The sequence below is a fragment of the Thalassophryne amazonica genome, chromosome 5, assembly GCF_902500255.1.
Source record: "Thalassophryne amazonica chromosome 5, fThaAma1.1, whole genome shotgun sequence".
Taxonomy (NCBI): Eukaryota; Metazoa; Chordata; class Actinopteri; order Batrachoidiformes; family Batrachoididae; genus Thalassophryne; species Thalassophryne amazonica.
Window position 1 is genome coordinate 27,846,569 of NC_047107.1, and position 18,998 is coordinate 27,865,566.

The 18,998-nt window shown below is 39.9% G+C and overlaps 1 protein-coding gene across 1 annotated transcript in view; it reads right to left on the bottom strand.

Moving 5' to 3' along the window:
• LOC117509932 (rabphilin-3A-like) overlaps positions 1-18,998 on the bottom strand; it is a 115,228-nt gene that overhangs the window by 9,786 nt on the left and 86,444 nt on the right. Inside the window, 6 exon segments of the mRNA XM_034169547.1 lie at positions 1,782-1,856; positions 1,992-2,133; positions 15,177-15,230; positions 16,786-16,876; positions 16,955-17,005; positions 17,008-17,050. Of these exon segments, the coding sequence (XP_034025438.1) occupies positions 1,782-1,856; positions 1,992-2,133; positions 15,177-15,230; positions 16,786-16,876; positions 16,955-17,005; positions 17,008-17,050 (456 nt within the window).

Consider the following 18,998-nt stretch of genomic DNA (forward strand, 5'->3'; position numbering starts at 1 on the left):
AGTAACCTTTAAAAAAAAAAAAAAAAAAAAAAAAAAAAAAAAAAAAAAAAAAAAAGGTAGATCCCACTATATGAATTGAAAGCTTAATTTAAAAACTGATTCATTCTACATGTGGCCCAAAACCCCAAATTACCCCCCAACACCACCTGCACGAAAATGTTTCAATTCTAGAAGCTCTGAAATGCAATCTAGGACTATTCCAGACAATAAACTGCAGTGAGTGCAGCATCCATTTAGTGAAGGAAAAAAAAAACCCCAAAAAACCACAACTTTCCTTATTCAAATTCATTCCAGTAGTATTCTGCTCTTACTAGGATGCAGCAGTTTTCTAGTTTGGCAGATAGTTCTGGAGGAAATCACTGAAGAAATTAACAAACTGAAAATATGGTTTGACTGAAACAAACGGTCATTAAACTTAAATAAGACAGGGATGAAATGGAGGAGTAAGAGTCACTAAGTGTTCACAGGAAACATTTATGTACGTATGTATTTATTTATGTATGTTCATTGTTAGTTGCTTTTATATTTCCTGTTGTGTTTCTATTCAGGTTCTTTTTGCCTCTTTCTCTAGAATTGTATATAATAATAATTAGATTATTAATATATAAACAAAAATAAATTTAAGAAATATTACAATTTGAAAACAAATGCACCCGAACGTGATGAGAGCTGCAATTGCTAAATGCTAACTTTTAACATTGAAAATGCCATAGACATGCTAACGCGTTAGCGTCGCTCCCGTTTTTAAGTTGTAAAATACATCTATCAACTGTTTCAGAAGACCATAACAGGTCGGTTTAACATAGAAAAGGTAAATAATACTCACAGAAGTATGCTCTTTAGGGTTTTAGCGGGGGGAAATTAAGCGAAAGAAAGAAAGAATAAACGAAGCAATGGTCGAAGCATTGCTTCAATCTGCGAACCACTGCTTGGTTCACGGTTCAAAGCAAAGCCGCGCTGCAGAAAAGTTGATTACAGGCGCACATGACGTGAAATATATATATATATATATATATATATATATATATATATATAAACATTAAACTGAAGCCAAGAGTAACGAGGCTGTTTGTTTTAAAAATGTAAGGAATAGAAAGTACAGATACTTGTGTGAAAATGTAATGAGTAGAAGTCAGAAGTAGGCAGAAAAATAAGTAATGGAGTAAAGTATAGATACCTAAAAAGTGTACTTAAGTACAGTAACGAAGTATTTGTACTTCCTTACTTGACACCTCTGCTGAACTCGTAAATGTTCATTATTTGTGTACTAGTGCTGTCAATCAATTAAAAGTTTGAAATATTTTCTTTCATCACCTTCTTTAAGACAGCTTTTTTCTTCACCTCATTCTGCACTGTTCTCGCTTTACGACATCACTGATGAGGGTAAAAATGATCATTATGACAGTTGGTGGAGAGTTTCTGGGTGTTTTAACCACAAGGTGTCAGTGTTGAGTTAACATAAAGCCTTCTGCAGGCCACAACTTTCTGGTGTCAGCACCCTTCCTTTCCATCCGTCCATCCATCCATCGATTTTCTATACCCGCTTACTCGAATTAAGGGTCACAGGGGCTGCAGGCCAGCAGTCACAGGGCGTGAGGCTGGGTACACCCTGGACAGGACACCAGTCTATTGCACGGCCACTTACAGACAGGCAAACACATCCGCACCTGCTTGCACACCTTGTTGCAAGTTACCAAGTTACCAATTCAATTAACCTGCAGGTCTTGTATTAAATATTTTTCAAGAAGTAAATGGTGACTGTAAGAAAGGTATCTGTTCACCTTACTGGCTCCCGGTAGCAGGTGAAGTTTGACGTAAGGATCTGCCAGTCCATTTGAGTCCATTGGCTTCAGTCCCTGAGGAGAGAGAGAGACCCACGGTGGCAATCAGAGGACAGCAGACAGACATGCAGCTAAAGTTCCATTCTGGAGCCTTTTGACTTAAACCAACTGATTCCGGCTGCTTGTGTGCGTAGCGGTGCATGACGGTACCTTTGCTTTGAGGATGCTACAGTGCAGGCTGTTGCTTTCCTGTTCATAGAGCAGACTGAACTCCAGAGAGCCCAGAGTGGCTGAAAGAGACAGTGCAGCCGTGGCATTAGACCAGAGGGAGACGGCAAGTCTGCTCCTGAATAATTAAAAACGTAAATATAGGGAACGACTCTCTTGTAATTAAACAACACTGCATGTGATGACTAGTGAGAATAGGTGTAGAATGAATGCTCCAAAAATGTCACACCACATTAACAACCATTTCTATGTCACAAATCTGAAAGACTATCACTTTAGTCGATAAAATGTCAGAAAGCCCTGGTTGAATGAAACTGTGCGACAGGCCAGACGTGAGTGTAGGAGGGCGGAGCGCAAATGGAAGAAAGATGGACTGACCGTCTCCTCTCAAATTCATAAAAATAGTTGGAGAAAATTCCAAAATATGGTCAGGTCTGAAAAGACAAAATATTTTTCTAGTCTAATTTCTGATAACTGGGACAAACCTCGTCTTCTTTTTTAAAACTATTGGATCTTTGCTAAACCCTGGCCAATCCACCACTTTGGAAGTGACTCAAGTTGTTTGTAATCGCTTTTTAAATTTCTTTTGTGATAAGGTCGCCAGTATTAGGGCTGGGATGACTGTCACTTCGGCCAGTTCAATCATGGCTCACACCTGTTCTGCTGTGTCGGACCGGTTTGAACTTATGTCATTTTCAGATGTATCAAACATTATTAAAAATCTTAAACCTTCATTTTGTCCCTCAGACTGTATCCCCCCACGACTCTTTAAAGAGGTCTGGGGAACTATCGGCCCTGATGTCGTTGTTTTGGTCAACAGCAGCCTTATGTCAGGAAAAGTCCCTGCGTTCTGCAAGCAGGCTGTAGTTGAGCCTCTTCTAAAGAAAGTGAGTCTTGATAGCTCTGTTATTTCTATTATAGGCCTATATCTAAGCTTCCTTTTATTTCAAAGATTTTGGAAAAAAGCTGTTCTTGCACAACTACAAGAGTTTTTAGAAACAAACAGCATTTTAGACAGTTTTCAGTCAGGTTATAAATTGTTTCACAGTACTGAGTCTGCACTTTTAAATGTTTTTAATGACCTGCTTTTAATCACTGATTCTGGTGATTCTGCCATTTTAGTGCTTTTAGACCTGACTGCTGCCTTCAACACAGTCGACCATGCAACTCTTTTATCCTTCTTGAGAACTGTGTGGGTGTCAGGGGGACAGCTGTGGACTGGTTCCACTCTTACCTTACAGGCCGCTCGTTTACTGTCAGGCTGGGGGAGTCCACCTCGTCCTCTGTTCCTCTGACTGTGGAGTCCCCCAGGGGCCTGTTCTTTTTACCCTGTACCTTCTCCCTCTAGGTCAGGTGTTTAGAAAACATGACATATCTTATCATTTTTATGCAGATGACACTCAAATCTACTTGCCTATTAAGAACTCTAGCAGCCCCCTGACACCCTTGCTTGTGTGCCTGAAAGACGTCAAGGTTTGGTTGGCTCAAAATTTTCTTAGCTTAAATGAGAATAAAACTGAGGTGATTGTGTTTGGGCCCAGTGTCGGTTCCACAGCTCGATTAGACCTGGGCCCTCTCAGTCAACACACGAAGCCCACAGCCACCAACCTTGGCGTCATTATGGACTCTGATTTTAAACTGGATAAGCAGGTCAATGCGGTTGTTAAATCCAGCTTTTATCATCTTCGTCTTTTAACCAAAATTAAATCAATTTTATCCTTTTCAGACTTGGAGCGCGTCATGCATGCTTTTATTTCTTCACGCCTGGACTACTGCAATTCACTCTTTTTTGGAATTAATCAAAATACACTTCACAGATTGCAGTTAGTCCAGAATGCTGCTGCACGCCTCTTAACTGGGAGCAAAAAACATGAACATATTACACCCATTCTTGCATCTTTGCACTGGCTCCCTGTTAATTTTAGAATTGATTTTAAAATTTTATATTTGTTTTTAAAGCTTTAAACGGACTGGCCCCACAATACATTGTAGACCTCCTCCAAATCTACTCCCCAGCGCGCGCTCTGAGGTCAGAGGGCCAGCTCCAGCTCGTGGTGCCTAGGACGAGACTCAAGACCAGGGGGAACAGGGTCTTCTCTGTGGCTGGGCCCAGACTCTGGAATGCTCTGCCTCTCCACGTTCGAACAGCCCCCACAGTGGAGTGTTTTAAGTCTCGTCTGAAGACCCACTTTTATTCTCTGGCTTTTAGCTCTGCATGAGTATGGTCCTCTGTTGTCTTTTGGCCCAGTGTTTTATTTTATTTATTGTTTTAATGTTAATTTATTAGTATCTGAGTTGGTTTATTGTCTTGTATAGTTTGTATAATCATTTTTATGTGCATCACTTTGGAAACTGTTCTGTTGTTTAAATGTGCTATACAAATAAAGTGGATTGAAGTGGATTGAGAAAAGTCAAATGTATGCCTGTCACACCCAGATTTCTAACATAAATACAAGATATTGAATTTACAGTAATATAATGAATGGCTATATTTGTAAAACTGGCACCACAGAATGCTTGACATTTGTAGCTTTATGTATCTTACAAATTACTCAAACACCAAATTAGCTGAAGATTTTTCTGTTGATTGACTAAGTCATTGTTTTGGCAATAACTAGCAAAATAACCATCCTTCGGGACGCTGAAGTGCACTAATCTTGAGTCACTGACCTGGGAAAGTGTGCAGCAGTATACTAAGACAATGTATTAGCTTCCAAAGAAAGCTTTCAAAGCATTTTGGAGTAGCAGCTATAACAGACACATTGAGCCATTATTTAAGAAGGTTAAACTTCATCTTTTCTTAAGTCCTAATAATTATGAAATGACTGACTCTGTAGTGTAAAATGGATGTAACTTGTAATTTTTTCTGACTGTTATGAAGTTGTCAAAATGTATCTATCACAACACCATGTGGCAGTAAAGACATTTGCAGCAGTAACAGTGCAACCTAGTGTATACTGAAGCATCATGGGAATGACAGTTTATAATAAATTATGAGAATACACTAAATTCAAGGCAAGTCTGGAAAGAAAGTGTAATAAAAACATGCTGACATTTGTTTGCAATAATTAAGAAGCAATGCTTTCACAAAACTACAGTGGGACCAAAAGTATTTAGTCAGCCCTGATTGTGCAAGTTCTCCTACTTAGAAAGATGAGAGAGGTCTGCAATTTTCATCATAGGTACACTTCAATTATGAGAGACAAAATAAGAAAAAAAATCCAGAAAATCACACTGTAGGATTTTTAAATAATTTATTTGTAAGTTATAATGGAAATTAAGTATTTGGTCACCCACAAACAAGCAAGATTTCTGGCTCTCACAGACCTGTAAACTTCTTCTTTAAGAAGCTTTTCTGTCCTCACCTGCTACCTGTATTAATGGCATCTGTTGGAACTCATCTGTATAAAAGACAACCTATCCACAGCCTCAAACAGTCAGACTCCAAACTCAACCATGGCCAAGACCAAAGAGCTGTCAAAGGACACCAGGAAGAAAATTGTAGATGTGTACCAGGCTGGGAAGAGTGAATCTACAATAGTCAAGCAGGTTGGTGTGAATAAATCAACTGTGGAGCAATTGTAAGAAAATGGAAGACATACAAGACCATTGATAATCTCCCTCGATCTGGGGCTCCACACAAGATGTCATCCCGTGGGTGACATCTAAAATGATCATAAGAACAGTGAACAAAAATCCCAGAACTACCACGGAAGGACCTGATGAATGACCTGCAGAGAGCTGGGACCAAAGTAACAGACTACACACTACACAGAGAGGGACTCAAATCCTGCAGTGCCAGACGTTAGAGGTGGGCGATACCGGGAATTTTGGTATTAATACAATAACATGTTTTGATATTACTATATAATAACATGCTAACTTGGGCAAATATCTGTCATTTTGGGCGACTGCCGTGAACGTCGGGCCTCTGAAAATGCATACCGCACGACAACAGCATGTTATTAGCATTATTATCACTTTTTACTGAGATACACGACACGTAACGTGTACATAAAAAGTTGGCTTACTTAACTTTTGTCAGCTGGAGCGCGCTGCTCTCCAAATTCGGCAGTGCATCATCAAGCTGGCTGCTTAGCTGCTGTTCATTGTCGTACTATCCATGAGAAAATCATCCGGAATATCCATATTGGGACCAAACACACTTCTCGCCTTTTCATCTTTTCCTCTGCGGACAGTTTTTTCCCCCCCTCTGCGGACAGTTCTTGGGCTGCGCGCTATGACGTCATTTGTTTACGCACAGCGGGCGGGTATAGCCAGGTAGCGTTGACGTAAATCTACAATACCGGCCCAGCAACGCCCCGGTAAAGTGATAATAATGATCCGATACCAAGTAAATACAGGCCCAATACTGCAGATATCGATACCGATACTTTTTCATATTTAAGCTTGATAGATCCATAGGATCCAAAAGACCTAGGACAGAATTTCGCCAAACATTGTACGTGACAACAAAATACTTTATTATCACAATCAACATTTTGTTTAAAAAAAATATCACTCAACACAACTTAAAACGAAATCTCCTGAGGTAGAGGGCTGACAAACAATACAAGGGTGCACTGCTCCGTGTTGTGTGACACAGCGCAGCGCTACTCTTACAGACAGAGAGTAGACTTTGATGAATCTGTATGTGCAGCAGTCAGTGTGTGCAGGAGAGAAAAAAAGCTTCAGTATCGATCTTTTTACACGAGGATCGTTCAATATCAATACCAGCGTGGTATCGATATTATCGATATTAGGATCGATCCGCCTGCCTCTACCAGGCGTGTCCCCCTGCTTAATCCAGTACATGTCCAGGCCCATCTGAAGTTTGCCAGAGAGCATATGGATGATCCAGAAGAGGATTGGGAGGAAAATCATGTGGTCAGATGCAGTGATGGCGGGTAACGCGTTACTCTAATCTAACACTTTTTTTAGTAACGAGTAATCTAACGCGTTAATCTTTCCAAATCAGTAATCAGATTAAAGTTACTTCTCCAAGTCACTGTGCGTTACTATTATTTTGCCATTGTGAGATGATAGCAGCATTAAACGTGGTCCGTGGGCAGGAGGTCGGGGTTCGACTGAACTGCACACTTTAATCGAGCTGTGAACTTTTCATCCACAGTTTTCTGCAGCAGCTACGACTTGTCCTCACCTCTTAAAGCATGTGAGAACAGCACACCTGCACTGAGCTTTACAAAGACATTTTTATGCTTTTTTCTTCTTTATTTAGAATTCTGAGCTGAGCCGCTCCGTATCTGCTCGCTAAAAACAGCTGATCCTCCGTGACACGTCAACAACTAACACTATTTTCCACTCAAATGCACCTAACTCTCTTTCTGAGGACCACATGATGTGAAAACACAATAAAACTTCTAACCTGTAAATCTGGTCATGGTTTACTGTATAAATAAATGTTATCCATTCTTTGTGCTGAAACGCCAAAGCCAGGGGGCGAATCCCAGATGGAATGGGGGCGTGGGGCAAGGATGTGCCCCCCCCACAACACCCCTAGATTAAAGGTCAGTTTTGAAGCCTTTTTTTACTACAACTACTACTACTACTTATAATAATAATAATATCATTTCAACAAGTAAAATGTTTAGAGAGAATTTAAATGTTAGAAAAATGTGAGAAAATTTAATAGTTGCATTTATAAACAATGTAGGTTAGAAATTGCAGGTTTTACTGTTCAGTGCTGTCAACAGTTAAAATGAGGTCAAGAAAGAGGGCTTTATTTTACTTTTTATAAAACAAGTATTTATTTTCATTGAAGTCAAGAAAGGGTGACTATAAAGTGAGTTTTGGCAAAACAAGTATCATTGTCATGTTGAGGTGGCAGAGGGTTGTCGACAGCTGGGGAAAGTAACAAAAAGTAACTAGTAATCTAACTTAGTTACTTTACAATTGAGTAATCAGTAAAGTAACTAAGTTACTTTTTCGATGAGTAATCAGTAAATTGGATTGCTTTTTCAAAGTAACTGTGGCAACACTGGTCAGATGAACCCAAAATATACTTTTTAGTAAAAACTCAACTAGTCATGTTTGGAGGAAGAAGAATGCTGAGTTGCATTCCAAGAACACTATATCTACTGTGAAGCATGGGGGTGGAAACATCATGTCTTTGGGGCTGTTTTTCTGCAAAGGTGGACAGGATGACTGATCCGAGTTAAGGGAAGAAGAATGAATGGGGCCATGCTGTAGTGAGATTTTAAACCAAAACCTCCTTCCATTCAGTGAGGGCATTGAGATGCAATGTGGCTGGGTTTCCAGCATGACAATAATCTCAAACACACCTTTTGGGCAATGAAGGGGTGGCTCTGTAAAAAATCATTTCAAGGTCCTGGAGTGGCCTATCCAGTCTCCAGACCTCAACCCCATAGAAAATTTTGTGGAGGGAGTTGAAAGTCCATGTTGCCCAGCGACAGCCCAAAACATCACTGCTCTAGAGGAGATTCTGCATGGAGGAATGGGCCAAAATACCAGTACAGTGTGTGCAAACCTCGTGAAGACTTACAGGAAACGTTTGACCTCTGTCATTGCCAACAAAGATTATGTTACAAAGTGTTGAGTTGAACTTTTGTTATTGACCAAATACTTATTTTCCACCATAATTTACAAATAAATTCTTTAAAAATCCTACAATGTGATTTGCTGGATTTTTTTTTCTCATTTTGTCTCTCATAGTTGAAGTGTACCTATGTTGAAAATTACAGACCTCTCTCATCTTTCTAAGTAGGAGAACTTGCACAATCAGGGGCTGACTAAATACTTTTTTACCCCACTATACTGTTTTTTTCATTTTGGGGTGGGGGGGTGCTGCCCAAGCGTAATGACAGATTATAATAAATAAAGAAATACACAAAATTCAAGGCAAGACTGGAAAGAAAGTGTAATAAAAACATGCAGACATTTGTTTGCAATAATTAAGAAGCAATGCTTTCACAAAACTATACTGTTTTTATACATCTTTTGGGGGCATTGCCCGAACGCTATTTTTGGCATCAAAACGGGGCCCATAACACCTGAACCAAAATAGCTGGCAGATTTGGAAACTGTGGGGTTTTGCCTTAGAAAACATCTTCAGATAATTTTCAATGACCTACCTTGATGAAATAAGGACGAAGAAAAAAAAAAAGCAGTGCTCAGTGACAATGCACTGAATGTCATACATGGAAGCTGGATGGATTCACATGAGTGCAAGCAACTGAAATTTTTTTGACTGAACATTTTCTGTGAGTGAATGGCCGAGTGCTGAAGGAGCGAGGTCCCCTAGGGGAGCCCAGGGGCATGCAATTTTGGGAGAAAATTGACCAATTTGGTGCATTCTGAGAGCATTTTGGTCAGTTGTTTTTGGTTTAAAACACAGCAATATTGACTCTTATACTGGAACAAAACATGGCTCAAGTCTTGATTTCATTAACATTTATTTACTATCTTGTACGTTTTGTCTGTAATAAGTTTTCACAAATGGACTGTCTGCATTAACTGACTTTAAAAACAAATCAATAATTACACCCCTTCTGCTTTTAGTAATAATACACTTAAAGACATGATAACTATTGCCAATGAAAATTCTTTGGCCACTTGTACTTTAAAACTGATGCACTAGTTAAAAAATTAAATTAAAAAATCCAACACCACATCAATACTACATATTAATATCAAATTCAACCACCAGACCAATTGATTTCTAAATAAAGTGTTGAAATGCCATCACCAAAATACAGCGCTTTCAAATGCCACCAACTGTAATATAAATAATAGAAATCATAACCAATGAATATACCTGTGCAGTATTTAGAACAGTGCTTTAATTTTACCTCAAATATTTTATTTTACATAATATCAAGTCAATTTTGAATGGTTTATCTATTAAAGAGTAAAAACTGAAGGAAAGCAATTGTAAGTCCTGAAAGAAGTTTCTGTAGGAAGTATTTTAGCCATAAAGTCAAGTGACGGGGAAGTGGCTTTTAATATACTTGAAAGACACTGGACTCATCGAGAGGATTTAGTACTGCTATAACAGACTGATGCAGCAGGTGGCAGTAGTGCAACAATAAGGATGCTGGCTGCAATGAAACGCAGTAGAAGATGAGAGGGGTACGTTTGATTTACTGCACAGGGGCACACGTTTCATGACAAAATAAACCCATAAAACACACACACACACACATATATATATATTATATATATATATATATATATATATATATATATTGTAGTTAGCAGTTGGAAACAAATTTTGACGGAAATCCGTATACAAATGGAGGTTTTGCACCAATGAATTCATACTCTCTAGGTGAAAACGCCATCTGGTGGAAATTGGCGGTATATCACAGATCAGTGGTTCTAATTAACTGCAAAATGTGGGCAATTAAGGGGATTTGCGAAAGAGACACGATGTGCATCTGTAACTACAGAGGATATGGCAAGATCGAGAGTGTAGAGATGACGTGTGAGGTGAGCAGATCCAGAGAACATTGAGGACAAAATGGGACCTCCACGCTTAGTATATAGACACCCAGGTCCATAAGTATTTGGACATTGATGCTCATGTGTGCATGCATGCATGCATGGAGTTGAAATGTACCAGTCAATATGTGCTCACAATTTGAACTGTCAGCTTTAATTAAAGGAGTTTAACCCTCAAGCGACCGAGTGGGGCCATTTATGACTGCGGGCATATATTTTTGTGCACCATTTTTCTAATTTTAATCAGAAAAACGTTTCCTACCATGAATTTATCAATCTATTTGTCTCCTTAGACACGCCTCTTTTGAAAAAAACAATTGGCCACTTGACTTTTCAATCGGTGGTCAGGTAGGGGTCAATTGAAGAATTACACAGAGGTCAAAATTAAAGATGCTCCAATCATATTGAAAAATATTCCACATTATTTACCTGATCATAAAGATTCCAAAAAGGTATAGTTTGGACTATCTGTGACTGAATTCTATGGAGTTACAGGATAAAAACAGCAAGAATGGTGACAAAGCTCAGTTTCATTTTGTACAGGGGTCAAAAGTTAAAGTTGCTCCAATTTTGGTAAAAAAGTGATGCAAATTATTTGTTGAGCTAATGGGATTAATAAATGGAATGGTTCTGACAGTGTTGAATGCTTGGTCTCCAAAGTAAAGGTCAAACAAGGTCTACGTCTATTGGATTCTATGACATGTGACATATGTTATGTTGTGTGGGCCGCTGAAGAGGAGGTACTGCTGGCCCACCACCACCAGATGGCGCCCTGCTTGAAGTGCGGGCTTCAAGCATGAGAGGGTGTCATAGCAACCGGGAGTGACAGCTGTTACTCGTCATCAGCATCAGCTGTCACTCATCCACATCATCACCACCACCTTAAAGGCCGGACTGCAACTCCACCTCCCCGCCGAGAAATCAGCTACCATTCAGGTAATTTTCTCTGCTGACTTAAACATTGAGTAATAATCTGAACTTCTTTGCAGCCGTTTCCTGTGGCGTTTCCTTATCTGTGGGATTGGCGTAAAGTGTGATCAGCGACGGCTTCGCTTCACACTCCAACCAGATAAGTGGTTAGACAGGAGCTGCACGAGTGTGTGATTGGAGGTGGAGGTGCTCCTCCTTACTGAATACAGACTGTGGGATTACTGAGTGTGTGACCTCACACTCATCAGGACTGTGTCTCTTCTCTGCCAGCAGTACCGGGTTTGACTGCTGAAGACAGCGGCCACCTGGGGCGCAGGGCTTGGCGGCTCCGGTGTTCTTCAGCTCCGTTGGCAGTGGAAGCTGTGTGGATCCGGCTCTTCCTCGCCAGGCGTCTTCTATCGTCGAGCCTGCCCCACACGTCACCTGGTGTATGATTGACAGTCACTATATTGTTATTGTCTGTACGTCGTTGTGTGATTCACAACATTAAATTGTTACTTTTGGCTTATCCATTGTCCGTTCATTTACGCCACCTGTTGTGGGTCCGTGTCACGACACTTTCACAACGTTACCCCGTAACGCGATAAGTAAGAATGATACATGGTCCAAACTATTCCTTTTTAAAACCATGTTAACTCAACTAGTAATTTGCGTCACTTTTTACCGAAATTGGAGCAACTTTAACTTTTGACCCCTGTACAAACCGACACTGACCTTTGTCACCATTCTTGCTTTTGCTGTTTTTTCCCATAACTCCATAGAATTCAGTTACAGACCATCCAAACCATACTTTTTGGAATCTTTATGATCAGGCAAATAATGTGGCATAGGTTTCAATATGATTGGAGCATCTTTTAATTTTGGCTCCTATGTAATTCTTCAATTGACCCCTACCTGACCACCAACTGAAAATTCAAGTGGCCAATCGTTTTTTTCAAAAGAGGATTGTTTTAGGACTATTTCTGCCAAATTTGATGCTTTTATCACCATCTGCAGGATTCCACTCTAAATATTCTCTTATCTGCTGCACTACAATGCGGTGTGGCATGGAGTCGATCAGTCTGTGGCATTGCTCAGGTGGTATGAGAGCCCAGGTTGCTCTGTGGCCTTCAGCTCTTCTGCATTGTTGGGTCTGACGTGTCGCATCTTCCTCTTCACAATACCCCATAGATTTTCTATGGTGTTAAGGTCAGGCAAGTTTGCTGGTCAATTAAGAACAGGGATACCACTGTCCTTAAACCAGTTACTGGTAGCTTTGGCACTGTGTGCAGGTGCCAAGTCCTGTTGGAAAATGAAATCTGCATCTCCATAAAGTTGGTCAGCAGCAAGAAGCATGAAGTGCTCTACAACTTCCTGGTAGACGGATGCGTTGACCTTGGACCTCAGAAAACACAGTGGACCAACACCAGCAGATGACATGGGACCCCAAACCATCACTGACTGTGGAAACTTTACACTGGACCTCAAGCAACGTGGATTCTGTGCCTCTCCTCTCTTCCTCCAGACTCTGGGACCTTGATTTCCAAAGAAAATGCAAAATTTACTTTCATCAGAGAACATAACTTTGGACCACTCAGCAGCAGTCCAGTCCTTTTTGTCTTTGGCCCAGGCAAGACGTCAAGTCAGCAGTCTTTCCCAGGATTTGTAGCTGACAGAACTAGACTGAGAGACCAGTTAAAGGTCTTTGCAGGTGTTTTGAGTTAATTAGCTGATTAGATTGTGTCACCAAGTGTCTTCAATTGAACCTTTTCACAATATTCTAATTCTCTGAGATACTGAATTTGGGATGTTTATTAGTTGTCAGTTATAATCATCAAAATTAAAAGAAATAAACATTTGAAATATATCAGTCTGTGTGTAATGAATGAATATAATATACAAGTTTCTCTTTTTGAATGGAATTACTGAAATATTTTTTATGATATTCTAATTTTATGACCAGAACCTGTATAAATGAAATAAATTGAAGTTGAATTGAGGTGATCCAAATCCACATCCGGATTCTGGCTCAGGATTTCACTTTCTAGGCTTTGAAGGATTACTTCAACACTACTTCACGGATTCTCACCAGATTTGCACTGCAGACACATATTAGTGCATGGAAGACTCTACTGAATTCTGGAGGTGATCTGGATCCGCATTGGCAGACGTCAGAAATCTCCGTTTGCTCTTATGATTAAGGTAACAGCATGACACAAGTAATTCTTTACACACGCACAAGCAGGTGAGTTTTCATTAGATTTTATTGAACTGTGTAAACTCTGCAAAATCTTTACATGCAAAGTCATTTGCAAACATATAATTTCTATGCATGCACTATCTATTTACAATACAGAAAAACCATGAAACATTCCGTTGTATGGGCAGATTTGTGTAGAAGACAGATGTGGATAGAGCTCAAAGAGAAGCTCATGAATCAGAAAGGAGGAACTGATGCTGATCACTTGATGATTGCTGTTGCTACTGGTAGGTGTTTGGATTAGTGCCAGAGGGCAGAGAAAACAAGACGACGGTGAAACTTTAATGTGTATGTACAGAAGGTGTCACTGAAAGAATGACGGTAATTTCAATGTCTGCTACTTGTACAGTGCAATAAAGGCTTTAGTTGATGTGCTCAGTTTATATCACATTACCAGCCTAATCTGTGGATGTCACTGATGCAGATACTGAGATTACATCATAACCATAGTCATGCACAAAATGGTCTCTTCTATATAAACATGAATGTTATGGGAAAAGGAACAATAGCATTAATCTCTTACAAAGTGTGTTTATATATATTAAGAAAGAGAGAGAGAAATCTTGAATCACAAGACGTTTCATGCATAGGATTCTTCTGTCGTTTTTGACGCTGGAATAACTCCCCAACCAGCGTGTAAATTTAAGTCATTCCACGTTTGTAAGGTGTGCTTTCCTGGGAGAGCCGTTATCAGTGATCAAACGGATACTAAAGCCTGGTGACTGGGGTGTGCCAGAAGGAAATGTGCCCTTCTTTGTGCAAAGAGTTCGTTGGGATTGAAAACGGGCTGGGACTGCCCCAGGCACACAACAGTCATGAGAACAGTGCATGCAAATAAAGCAGCACATACTTATGACATAACTCACTGCATCTTCTCTTCTGATCAGTGTTTGATAGAGACACCTGTAAGAAACCCGACTGTGCGCATTCAGGGTAAAAACTACAGTAGAAAACCTCTGATAGGTCAGAGCAAACCACGACCTTCTGACCTTATGAGGTAGCAGGAGGGAAATTCCTATTTTCTCCCAAGTTCCCACTGCAACCAAAGTGAACATTACTTCTGAGTTTCTCATGCCCCCACAAACCCAACATTCACAGCTTGATTAGCCGCACATAAAAAAAACTGTGTGCTGTCAGTTTAAATCACAATACAACGATTCATTCCTACCCTAACCTGAGCAATGTGTCGGTATGGTAAACATTTCTTCATGGCAACATACAACATTTTCACAATAGTGGGCCAGTTTGGATTTTGAAGTTGCTTGTTTTCTTCTACCTGTGCTTAGCATGCTCATACAGTTCCAGTGTTACACCACAGCATCACGTTAGTGCACAAGAAGAGAGAGCGAGAAAGGAAAATAGTACCCTGACAGTCTGGTGATTTTCAGGAATTATCGCAGCAGCGGCTCTTATAACCGCAAAGGACGGATGTCATTTCAACATATTGCTGTTCCTCCCATTTTAGTTTCTTCAGCAGAAAATGCTTCAGGAACATCACGCTATTTTACGTCACTCACAGGCAGTGGCAGTTCAAACCCGTTTGGAGGGACCAGGGTGGGGCCGCTTGTTCACTGTGTAACAGGCATTGAGCAGCATAACGACATATTTGGGAGCATTTCAATAAAAAAAGATATAGTAACTATCAGGTAGATTGTCACTGTACAGTTTAACAGTTTATTTTAAAAGAATAATAAATTTAAGAGTTCTGCCATCCTGGACTCGGAGGATCTAAAAATATGTCTGTGGTGTTTCATCCTGTTCATTCAGTGATTAAAAAGTTAATTCAAAAAATGTCTTCAGTTGGAGCAATTAGAGGAAACTCTGTGGATGTGGAACCTTTCATACACTGTCGGCACTCGAGAGTCATCATGGTCACAGTTGTGAGAGCTGTTACACTCATGAATAAAGTGTGAAAGAGCAATCAGTGACGGCAGACGTCGCAAAAGAAACAACTATGTTGATTAAAACAGGCTAAAAAGAACAAGAAGAAAGAGCATCTGGGTCCCCAAATGAAACCTGAACAAAGCAGTTTCCTGAAATTGCTCAATTTAATTAATTGATCCTAATTTTCATTTTTCATCAATATATGCATACTCTGAAAATAATTAATGAATCAAGAAAATACAAATAAGAAATCTGCACTTTCATCCCCTGGTTCTGAACTTCAGTTACTAATTTATTATGTTTTCCAAATCCCCATGAATTTGTGGTTATGCATGAATTTTGGGGGGGGGGGAGGGGGGGGCAATTTCTAACAAAGCAGTATTATAGCTCAGTATTAATATCTGACCAAGAAAATCTCCAGTAATAACATAATGTAATACATGATTGAAGCTAAGTGGGGATATTTGAAAATATGGAGTTTGGCCATTTCATTTGGATAAGGGGAAGAAGACCCCACCCCTACTAAAACAACAAAAAAGAAAATACAAATTTACAACTGCTAATCTCTGAGACTTTACAGAAAAAAAAATCCTTGTATTATGCAGGTCTGGCAACACAGACGGCAATGCACCACATGGCAAAAGTGGCATTCTGGCCTTAAGGCTTATACACCTGCAATCTGTCACCGAGTACTTTCTATAATTTTAAAATCATGGCACATATGAAGAGTTAATACTTTCAGTTCTTGTTACTCAGAGTGTTTTTATGAGACGCATTCAAGGGGGAATCCCACCGGGAGGGACAAACCTGTTGTTACAGACCTCCCTAACCCCCACACCCCCACCCAACTCCTCCTGAGGAACCGCCACTGCTACCAGGCAGTGATAGTCTTTGTGCAATTGTTCAATGACATGTTGTGCATCCAAGTTTAATTTTCTTGGCTGCGTTAATGTTATACCTTATTTATTCCATTATTTTTCTTTTGAAAAGTACCAGAGGCAGTTATTAAGGATCAGCACAGGCAGAGAACAGGTTTGCTCAAAAAGACAGGAAGAAACATTACAGGGTAGAGGAAGCAGGAGGGCTGTAAATATGCCGTGGCCAGGGAGGAGAAAAACAAAACAAATGAGAACGTGCCTCAGGAGTTAAAGCAACCAAGAAAGGGGCTGGGTTTTTAGCTCATGCTGTGCGGGGGGCAAGTTGTTAATCACTGGAGATGTGATTCTCGTTCATCAAGGTTGCCAGCGCTCAATCCTCTTGTCCTTATTCTTCAAACACTCGTACCAGTGCTTCAGCCTTTCGCCCTTCGCGGTGATACCCAACTGACAGCCACCTTTCCAAAAGCAAGAAGCATCATTAGACCAATGAGAGCTCCATCTTCACACATCAAAAACACTGATGGAATATTTACCGATGTAGTCGTTGGATTTCCCAATGTCGTAATCCCACACAGAGATGTCTAAGTCTTCTTGGCCAGTTCACTATGCTTGATGTCATAACCAAATTCCTGAAATTTGATCACAAAAAATGTTACTTCAACACCGTCTTCAGTCATTTCCTAAAATCATTGTCAATGTCATTTGTTTTTAGCTCTTTCGGGCTCAGCTTGCTGGAGGGACTATATCTTTCAGCTGGCTTGGGAACGCTTGGGGTTCCCCGGAGGAGCTGGGGGAGGTGTGGTGGATTGGGAGGTCTGGGCGGCTTTGCTTGAGCTGCTGCCCCCGCGACCCGGCTCCGGATAAAGCTGAAGAAAATGGATGGATGGATGGATTTGTTTTAGACCTGCAAATAACATAATTAATTTTAACAATAATTTGATGATCTCATAAACCACCAACCAGTGGCACTTTTATCGAAACCACAAAGGTTCATGAATATCTGTCAGATTGTTTACATTCATTCCTTCATTTTCTGAACCCACTTAGTTCTGTTAAGGGTCTTGGGGGCTGGAGCCTATCCAGCCGTGGGCTGTTTAAAAAAATGTATTATTTTGAAAACTAAGTTAAACAGTCTCATAATAATAAATGGAAATGGAATACTTTTGACAGTGCTAAATGCTTGGTCTCCAAAGTAAAGGTCAAACAAGGTCTACTTCTATTGGATTCTATGACATGTGACATATGTTACCCCGTAACGCGATAAGTAAGGATGATACATGGTCCAAACGATTCCTTTTTAAAACCGTGTTAACTTAATTAGTAATTTGCATCACTTTTCACCAAAATTGGAGTAACTTTAACTTTTGACCCCTGTACAAACTGACACTGACCTTTGTCACCATTCTTGCTGTTTTTATCCCATAATGCCATAGAATTCAGTTACAGACCGTCCAAACCATACCTTTTTGGAATCAGGCAAATAATGTGGCATAGGTTTCAATATGATTGGAGCATCTTTTAATTTTGACTCCTGTGTATTCTTCAATTGACTTCTACCTGAACGCAACTGAAAATTCAAGTGGCCAATCAGTTTTTTCAAAAGAGGATTGTCTGAGGACTATTTCTGCAAAATTTATACTTTTATCACCATTTGCAGGATTCCGTTCTAAATTTCTATTATCTGCTGCACTAGGGGTCCTCTCAGGTTTGGAAACCTACAGATAATTTTAAAACCCTGCGGTCGAAAACAGTGTGATATAACCAGTCGCCAGTAGAAGGCAGTGTTCTATGCATTTTGACGCCGGTTATATCGCACGGCCTGAATCACAATTTAACAGACTTTTTGGCTTTTGGAGAAGCAACCTGGGCTTCTTCTGGGATTTTTACATAAAACAAACACAGTAACAACGTCTATAAACCCAGAGAATATATCCACGAGAGTTTTAGGCACAATATACAAAGAGTTTAATGCTGTTGTCCCTGTGGAGCCTGGTCAGAGGCGTCTCAAATGCATTTCTTCTGTTGTGAATACCCATAATGCACTGGGCACGGCATGTCCACACTAAAACCTTCAAAATTAGTGCATTACTTTAAAAAATTTATCTGATATTTTCACTTTATAAAACTTCAGGCGTGACATTAATTTAAATAACTTGTCCAAAATTAGTTTTGTTAAAATTTTAACCATAGTTAAAACTGTATGCTTCTGGATGACTTGGGTGCTATTGCCAGCGTATTAGTATGGGATCAAAAGAAATGACCCCCCCCCCCATGACTGGTTCTCCTTTGCTTGCAGAGCATAGAGTGGTTTCTTCTAGAACCAGCTCTTTTCTGTTTGTAAAGGATAGAACTGTGCATCTACTACTAAATGTTACATCTACAAAAATGTTGGCAGTCTAAAAATTATCAGACCAAAACTTATGGAAGACAATCGGTCCAATGATAGAGTTCAGTTATTTGAAAAAGCTAATCCAATAATGAAAACATTCTTTGATAATTAGCGGAAATGTGACCACCACTGCTGTTTAGTAAAACCTTTATTTTACAACAAAGGGATTGAAGAGATTTTATTGGTCA